The 9,370-nt window shown below is 44.0% G+C and overlaps 1 protein-coding gene across 1 annotated transcript; it reads left to right on the top strand.

Moving 5' to 3' along the window:
- The first annotated feature begins 307 nt into the window (after positions 1 to 307).
- LOC145850395 (uncharacterized) lies at positions 308 to 9,370 on the top strand. The gene is made up of 2 exons (XM_082964593.1): positions 308 to 347; positions 5,825 to 9,370. The coding sequence occupies exons 1-2, from the start codon at positions 308 to 310 to the stop codon at positions 7,753 to 7,755; spliced, it is 1,971 nt and encodes a 656-aa protein (XP_082820719.1). The 3' UTR covers positions 7,756 to 9,370.

The raw sequence follows: 9,370 nt of genomic DNA, 5'->3' as shown, positions 1-9,370 counted from the left end.
GTGGGTATATGCTCTTAAAAACCAATGAGGAGATGGGAGAGGTGGGACTTGGAGTGCGTGAAGCGTAAAAATATAACCAAGTTATATTGTAGCGCCTGGCTACGCAGATGCGCGAGAGCAGTTTGGATGAAATAATTGAATAACATGTATGTGTACATTTATTTTGCAACGCTCGCGGACACAACGTGGGCAGTCTGGTCATCATGTTAGTCTCCCATAAGAGGACCACCAATTTCCTTTAGTTCTTATTGGTTAAGGTTACACCAGTCAGTATTATGTAAGCCTATCAGCAGTCAATATTCCCGGGATGTTCAGTGTAGGGCCCCAGCAAGAGCACACCAAAAACAGTACGGTATGAGGATAGGCAGAAACTGCTTCTCCAATATAAATCCCCGATCACACTTGTAGGTGACGTTGGCTAGCTAAGCTCATGCGTAGACCCAATGACGTGTTTGTAACGGTCATCTCATGCCGAACTGTGCATGTGTAGGCCGTCAAATCAAAAGGCACTCCTTCGATATAAAGTTGTTTTTGATGAAAATGAAAACGTGTCAGTTAGTCACTTTCACGTGGTTGGAGTAATAACATGTTCAACTATTTAAGACATTGGCTCGAATCTAGGTTGTGCCTTTAGATTTCAAGAAAATGAACAACTAAGGAAGAATTGTTCACTTCTCTCATTGACTTCTCAAACCCCTGCTTGGTCTGTTTCGCAAGTGTTCCCAGAAGTCTTGTGATGTTGTGCCTCTGGGTTTATAAACTCTGCGAGCATATCACAGACAAAGAGAAACCCAGACTAGTCGTTGGGCCTGTCTGGGGGTATCATCGGACGGGGCCACAGTGTCCCCCGACCCACCCCTGTCTCATTCTCCAGTATCTATGCTAAAATAGTCTTATGTGCCTAGGGGGCTAGGGTCAGTCTGTTATATCTGGTGTAATTCTCCTGTTTTATCTGGTATCCTGTGTGAATTGAAGTATGCTCCCTCTAATTCTCTCTCCCTCTCCCTCCCGGAGGACCTGAGCCCTAGGGTCATGCCTCAGGACTACCTGGCCTGATGACTCCTGGATGTCCCAGTCCACCTGGTCGCGCTGCTGCTCCAGTTTCAATTGTTCTGCCTGCGGCTAGGGAACCCTGACCTGTTCACCGGATGTGCTACCTTGTCCCAGACGTGCTGTTTTCGACTCTCTCACTCTCTCTGCCGCATCTGCTGTCTCAACCTCTGAATGCTCGGCTATGAAAAGCCAACTGACATTTACTCCTGAGGTGCTGACCTGTTGCACCCTCTACAACCACTGATTATTATTTGACCCTGCTGGTTATCTATGAACATTTGAACATCTTGAAGAACAATCTGGCCTTAATGGCAATGTGTTGTTATAATCTCCACCCGGGCACAGCCAGAAGAGGACTGGCCACCCCTCAGAGCCTGGTTCCTCTCTAGATTTCTTCCTAGGTTCCTGCCTTTCTAGGGAGTTTTTCCTAGCCACCGTGTTTCTACATCTATCAGCATGCTGTTTGGGGTTTTAGGCTGGGTTTCTGTATAGCACTTTGTGACATCTGCTGATGTAAAAAGGGCTTTAAAAAATATATTTGATTGATTGATTGACTTCACAGAGGAGGCGTTCCCTAACGGAAATATGAAAATACATTCTACAACGCACCAATAGGATCTCGCTAGCTCGTGCTTGGCTCTGCCCCCCCCCCCCTTGCTTGTTCTGACCCTATGCTTCATTTGCTCCTACTAGTGACGGTCAAACAAAACTTCCTTAAGGTTTTCCAGCCAATTGTGCCAAAAATAGGTAAATTATTCGCGGCCTTGATCAACAGTGTACAGTAGTGGCACCTGCTGGGGATTTTTTTTTAGAGCAGCCAAATTATTATTATTATTTTTTTTGTTACCCCTTTTTCTCCCCAATTTTGTGGTATCCAATTGGTAGTTACAGTCTTGTCCCATCGCTGCAACTTCCGTACGGACTCGGGAGAGGCGAAGGTCGAGAGCTGTGCGTCCTCCGAAACAAAACCCAGCCAAGTCGCACCGCTTTTTTGACACAATGCCCACTTAACCCGGAAACAAGCCGCACCAGTATGTCGGAGGAATCACTGTACACCTGCCGACCGTGTCAGTGTGCATTGCGCCCAGCCCGCCACAGGAGTCGCTAGTGAGCGATGGGACAAGAACATCCCTGCCGGCCAAACCTTCCCCTAACCCGTACGACGCTGGGCCAATTGTGCACCGCCCCATGGATTTCACGGTCACGGTCTGCTGCGACAGAGCCTGGACTTGAACCAGGATCTCTAGTGACACTCTCTAGTGACACAGCTAGCACTGTGATGCAGTGCCTTAGAACACTGTGCCATTCGGGAGGCCCGAGCAGCCTAATTATTATCTATGACCGTAAGGCGTTCGCTGTGTAGCCTTTTTTTCTTCTACCAAACCAATCAGGTGGTTGTTCGACGAAAAGAAGCTTCAGTTGTCATTGATCACGTGCTTCTGATAGTGTGCTCATGCTTGTATTACTTTGCTTCGAAGTACACTGCTTATTCCTCAATCACACCTACAGCGTCGTGGCGCAGAAATGGTAAGCAGCATCATCTGGATATGTATGCAACAACAGTTTAACATTCACCTTCTGCTACCATTTCTGTCAGGCCATCTACACATACTATTTGATGGATACGTTCGATGAATTCAACGTATTCACCACACAGAACGCACTGCAACTGCCTCTTCAACGTGTTCCATTGGAAATGAATGTACTTCTGGTGTACCAAAACGCAATGAAGCTGTCGGTGTGATCGAGGCGTTTGAGAGGAACATCAGTAGCTCCCACCATAAACGACACAGGTGAACCATCTTAGGGCTAGTTAGTTAGGTAGAAATATCTTTGAGCAGAGCCGATTTGAGAAATGTGCTTTCTGGAAAGGGTGGGATACCTAGTCAGTTGTACAACTAAATGCATTCAATTGAAATGTGTTTTGCCCTTTTTATTTCTCTCCTGATGGCCACTACATTTTCCCTTAACCTGCTACTTGTCCTTCTGATGTCACATACCTTTGCTGTTCTGTTTTTTTAAGCGTTCAGCTCCAACTTCAGTTCCAAGAGATCTTTGTCTTGTGGGTTTTGGAGCCAAGTAGATAGAATCTGTAAATAATTATATTGTGTTGAGCTCGTTGTGGCCCTGCTACACTACAGTCATCGGGCGTCCCCGCGTTTGCCGTGTAGACATCAGCCATTGAGGGAATGCTTCCTTTGAAATCAATGGGATTACGCTGAGCCGTGGTGCATAGGTCAAAGGCCCACACGACTTCGGTCGAAAGCGGGGAGGGAGGAGATCCCTTATCAAATGGAACAGTAATTTGTGCCGCTTGGTCATGTTGTCAACAAGGCAGCATGATGCATCGTCCAGAAACATACAACATCTCTTTACCATCAAATAAATGTTTGAATTTTCTTAGTATTTTCCATTTTTGAAGAAAGATAAAGCGTTTTTAATCAAAACCAATCACTTTTGCATGGGAGAACACAGAATCCTACTAATTACTACACGTGTTTAATTACGTCACTTTTGTTTTGAGCCAACTTAGCCATGGAATTTGAACAGGGAACCTGGCTCACCCCAGGAAGGAAGCCCGGTTCCAAATCGAATGCGATCTTTCTGCCGAAGAAAAACACGCCTACACTGGTGCCCAGGCAGGATCAATGAAAGCTGATGAAAGCTGATGAACGCTGATAAACGCTGATAAACGCTAATGAACGCTAATGAAAGCTGATGAAAGCTAATGAAAGCTAATGAAAGCTGATGAAAGCTAATGAAAGCTAATGAAAGCTAATGAAAGCTAATGAAAGCTGATGAAAGCTAATGAAAGCTAATGAAAGCTGATGAAAGCTAATGAAAGCTAATGAAAGCTAATGAAAGCTGATGAAAGCTGATGAAAGCTAATGAAAGCTGATGAAAGCTGATGAAAGCTGAGGAAAGCTGAGGAAAGCTAATGAAAGCTGATGAAAGCTGATGAAAGCTAATGAAAGCTGATGAAAGCTAATGAAAGCTGATGAAAGCTGATGAACGCTAATGAAAGCTAATGAAAGCTAATGAAAGCTAATGAAAGCTGATGAAAGCTAATGAAAGCTAATGAAAGCTGATGAAAGCTGATGAAAGCTGATGAAAGCTAATGAAAGCTGATGTTGCGTCACACCCAATGGCAGCGTCCAAGCTGAAGAATCGATGAGGTTCAATTTTGGAAAGCTGACAGGCACCTTCATTCTATCTTGTGAATTGAAATAATGAGAAATAAAGTTAATTTAGGTTGCATTATGGTCTCCACTAGACACCACTGGCAATTTTACTTAACTTGATGAAGTCAAGAAGATACTAGCTAGTAGAAACTCTAGGTTACATTGACAATGTTCACAATGTAAACAAAATAAACGTGTAATTAGAGGATTATTTAGTACATTTATAAAAGTATAATATATAATATATAATATAATACATTTATCATCAGCTAGATTAAGCCGCGGGCTGATCTTTTTCTTGAGCAGATGGGAGCCATAAGAAGCCCAAACAGATATAATATTTGACTTAAAACATAATAATTTCAGACTTTGCTTACATTTGTATATGATCACCTGTCTTTCTGTTGTGCGTTGGAAATGCTTGGGAACAGATTTGAATCACTAAGAGCTGATTTCCTGGTGTTTTTACAATCTTCAATGTCCAACAAAGAATTTATACTAAAAACTTTGGGGGGGGGGGGGGGGAGCCCAAATAAAACCACCCGCGGGCCAAATTTGACACCGTGGGCTGCCAGTTCGTGAACCCTGATTTAGTACAACCACTAGCAACAATATAAGAGTACTTGCTAAAAACTGGACCAAAGCTATTGTATTGACACATAACGGATGATTATGGCACAGTAGAGGAAATTAGAAAAGAGAAGTTTTTCCCCCTCTGCTCCTTTCTCAAAACAACACTCTCTGTGTCGCTGGTAGAACGCGATGTTGCTGGCATAGCAACGCACCGCTTATAGTGGATCTAAAGCGTTAGCGTTAGCGTTAGCATTAGCATTAAAAATGAATGGGCAGTTAGCAAGCTGGTTAGCGATGTTAGCCGTTTCCTTCAATTAAACCCCTCCTTAACCTGGACATCTCGTTCTATTTAACCCTCCTTAACCTGGACATCTCCTTCCATTAAACCCCCCTTAACCTGGAAATCTCTTCCCATTAAACCCTCCTTAACCTGGAAATCTCTTCCCATTAAACCCCCCTTAACCTGGACATCTCTTCCCATTAAACCCCCCTTAACCTGGAAATCTCTTCCCATTAAACCCTCCTTAACCTGGATATCTCTTCCCATTAAACCCTCCTTAACCTGGACATCTCTTCCCATTAAACCCTCCTTAACCTGGACATCTCTTCCCATTGAACCCTCCTTAACCTGGACATCTCTTCCCATTAAACCCTTCTTAACCTGGACATCTCTTCCCATTGAACCCTCCTTAACCTGGACATATCTTCCCATTAAACCCTTCTTAACCTGGACATCTCTTCCCATTGAACCCTCCTTAACCTGGACATCTCTTCCCATTGAACCCTCCTTAACCTGGACATCTCTTCCCATTGAACCCTCCTTAACCTGGACATCTCTTCCCATTAAACCCTTCTTAACCTGGACATCTCTTCCCACTGAACCCTTCTTAACCTGGACATCCGCCTCATCCCTGTTCTGATTAGACATGAAATTGAATGTCATAGAGATCTATAATTCGTGAGTGATTCCAAATTCTGTTATAAATAACGTCTGTACCTCCTCTCCTTCCCTCCAGACTCCCTGCCGCTCTCTGTCTTTGAAGAGGAGGTTCCCCCTGAGCAGCAGCACTGTGAGCAGGAGTGGAGCCCCAGTCTGGGGCAGGAGGACCCAGAGACCATACAGATTAAAGAGGAACAAGAGGAAGTCAGGACCAGTCAGGAGGAAGAGCAGCTTCAAGGTCTGGAGGCTGATATCATAGAGTTCAATTTCACTCCTTCCTGTGTGAAAATTGAATGTGATCAGGAGGACCCAGTTCAGTCCCTGACTCTTCCCCAAACCCAGACTGTGGAGAACAGAGAGAGTGACTCTAAACCAGTGGATCTCAAACCTTTTGTCAATGTGACCCACTTAAATGGTCTTGACCTTCCAGATAATGACAGCAATACCTCAAGCCACAGTACAGCTGTAAGCAGTGACACAGTAGGACTTGATAGCAGCCCACCATTGGATCCAAGCCCACCATTGGAGAAACACTGTTCCAAACCCAGCACCACAGCTAGAAGAACTTACCACTGCCGTGATTGTGGTGAAACGTTTGCTCTGAAAGCTGACCTGCAGAGACATGTGACTCTCCCCAAGAAGAGACCCAGTGAATGTAGATTCTGCGAAAAACGTTACAACTCCACCTGTAAACTGAAGGCCCATGTCCGACGCTGTCACAGTGGGAAACCCTGCACCTGCCCTGTTTGTGGAAAGATCTTCAAATACAAAGGCTATCTTTCCAAGCACTTAAGGATTCACACAGGAGAGAAACCATTTAGCTGTGGTGACTGTGGGAAAAGCTTCACTCAGAAGGGGAACCTAACCGAACATGTACTGACTCACACAGGAGAGAAACCATTTAGCTGTGGTGACTGTGGGAAAAGCTTCACTCAGAAGGGGAACCTAACCGAACATGTACTGACTCACACAGGAGAGAAACCATTTAGCTGTGGTGACTGTGGGAAAAGCTTCACTCAGAAGGGGAACCTAACCGAACATGTACTGACTCACACAGGAGAGAAACCATTTAGCTGTGGTGACTGTGGAAAAAGCTTCAGTCTCAAGAAGACACTAACGGATCATATACGGACTCACACAGGAGAGAAACCATTTAGCTGTGGTGACTGTGGGAAAAGCTTCAATAAGAAGGGACACCTTTCCGTGCATCAACTGACTCACACAGGTGAGAAACCTTTTAGCTGTGGTGACTGTGGGAAAAGCTTCAGTCAGAAGGGGAACCTAAGCATTCATAAACTGACTCACATAGGAGAGAAACCTTTTAGCTGTGGAGAATGCGGGAAAAGCTTTGGGCTCAAGCGGCACCTAACCATGCATAGACTGACTCACACAGGAGAGAAACCATTTAGCTGTGGAGACTGCGGGAAAAGCTTTAATCGCAAGGAGGTCTTAACCATGCATATACGGACTCACACAGGAGAGAAACCATTTAGCTGTGGTGACTGTGGGAAAAGCTTCAGGCATAAAGGGTCCCTTAAGATACATATATTGTCTCACACAGGAGAGAAACCTTTTAGCTGTGGTGACTGTGGGAAAAGCTTCAATCAAAGGGGTAACCTAAACATGCATATACGGACTCATACCAGAGATAATTCATTTTGCTGTGGAGACTGTGGGAAAAGCTTCAATCAAAGGGGGAACTTAACCACGCATATACAAACTCACACCAGAGATAATTCATTTCAATGTGGAGACTGTGGGGAAAGCTTCAATGAGAAGGGGCATCTAACTGAACATATACGGACTCACACAGGAGAGAAACCATACCGGTGTGGTGACTGTGGGAAAAGCTTCATTCAGAAGGCGGACCTAAGGAGGCATATACTGACTCACACAGGAGAGAAACCACATGGCTGCTCCGTCTGTGGTAAAGGATTCACTCAGAAGTCTCATCTGCTGAGGCATGTGGATAAAATCCACAAAGGAATAAAACAGGACAGAAACTGAAAGAGGAAAGAGCATTAGGACAAAGAGATTGTCTGTCAGGTAAGTGAATAAAAAAGCAGGATGTGGACAAATCTCTTAGGAAGCAACAGTGATATGGCCCTCATCAAATATGCAGACGACATGGCTCTGGTTACTTGCCTGGAGGTCAAGTCCATCTCCAGCTACTCCCAGTTAATTTACTGCCTCTTGACGTGGTTTGACAATATCTTAGGAGCTCAGTCTGGGTCTCAACTTACTATTAAGACTCAGAATAGTAGAATACACCAGGTCCAATTTAGACATTTGGTTGTGCATCAGCAGTTTGTTTGTCACTGATAATCACTCGATTAGCGATGTCAGCTAACAATTTTTATATTGGAAGTTAGTCTAGCCAGCTATCTAAACTTAGTAGTAATCACTGCTGAATACAGACCGGGCAGGGAATGTGCCCAGGGGCCCATATTAACTTGGAATAAGTCATTACGGTAGGGGGGTGGCAGGTAGCCTAGTGGTTAGAACATTGGGCCAGTAACCGAAAGGTTGCTAGATCGAAACCCTGAGCTGACAAGGTAAAAATCTGTCGTTTTTCCCCTGTTCAAGGCAGTTAACCCACTGTTCCTAGGCCGTAATTGTAAATAAGAATTTGTTCTTAACCGACTAACCTTAAATAAAGGTTAAATAAGGTTAAATAAAAAATTACAAAATGTGTAGAATTGCAGAAAATTTGCTGTAAAACTGCAAGAAAAAAATCTCTCCACCCCATGGCAAAATGTGTAGAATAGCAGGAAATGAATTTTAAAACATACATTTCTCTTCACCATCAGGGGGGTACTCAAATGTTTTACCACGAGGTGGGGGGCACCCCAACGAAATCTCTCAGGGCCCCAAAAGGCGGGAGCCGGCCTTGGATTTACTTTTGTAAAACACATTTTTTTGGTTTGAATGAAACACTACAGATTAATATTCCTTTATTGTCCAATTGTACAGTTCCAAATTCAACTCCCGCTTCCATGTCAACCCCTCCTAAAGAGACGCATTCAGAAAGTATTCAGACCCCTTAACCTTTTACCTATCAATCTACAAACGATACCCCATAATGACAAAGCAAAAAAATATATATAAATATTTTTACTTAAATATTATAATTATTTTTGCAAATTCATTAAAAATAAAAAACAGATACCTTATTTACATAAGTATTCAGACCCTTTGCTATGAGACTCGAAATTGAGCTCAGGTGCATCCTGTTTCCATTGATCATCCTTGAGATGTTTCTACAATTTGATTGGATTTACCTGTGGTAATTCAATTGATTGGACATGATTTGGAAAGGCACACACCTGTCTATATAAGGTCCCACAGTCGACAATGGATGTCAGAGCAAAATCCAAGCCATGAGGTCGAAGGAATTGTCCGTAGAGCTTCGAGACAGGATTGTGTCGAGGCACAGATCTGGGGAAGGGTACCAAAAACAATCTGCACCATTGAAGGTCCACAAGAACACAGTGGCCTCCATCATTCTTAAATGGAAGAAGTTTTGAACCACCAATACTCTTCCTAGAGCTGCCCCCCTGGCCAGACTGAGAAATTGGGGGAGAAGGGCCTTGGTCAGGGAGGTGACCAAGAACCCAATGGT

Source organism: Salmo salar, chromosome 18 (assembly GCF_965601325.2).
Source record: "Salmo salar chromosome 18, fSalSal1, whole genome shotgun sequence".
NCBI classification, from domain to species: Eukaryota; Metazoa; Chordata; class Actinopteri; order Salmoniformes; family Salmonidae; genus Salmo; species Salmo salar.
The sequence above is the reverse complement of the archived record's forward strand: the minus strand, read 5'-3'. Positions and strand labels throughout refer to the sequence as shown.

What these genes read in the sequence shown, in the direction of transcription:
- LOC145850395 (XM_082964593.1), top strand. Translation starts at nt 308, where the DNA reads ATGTTCAGTGTAGGGCCCCAGCAAGAGCACACCAAAAACA. An exon ending in GCAAGAGCACACCAAAAACA is followed by an intron (nt 348 to 5,824) that starts GTACGGTATGAG and finishes CCTTCCCTCCAG; the next exon opens with ACTCCCTGCCGCTCTCTGTC.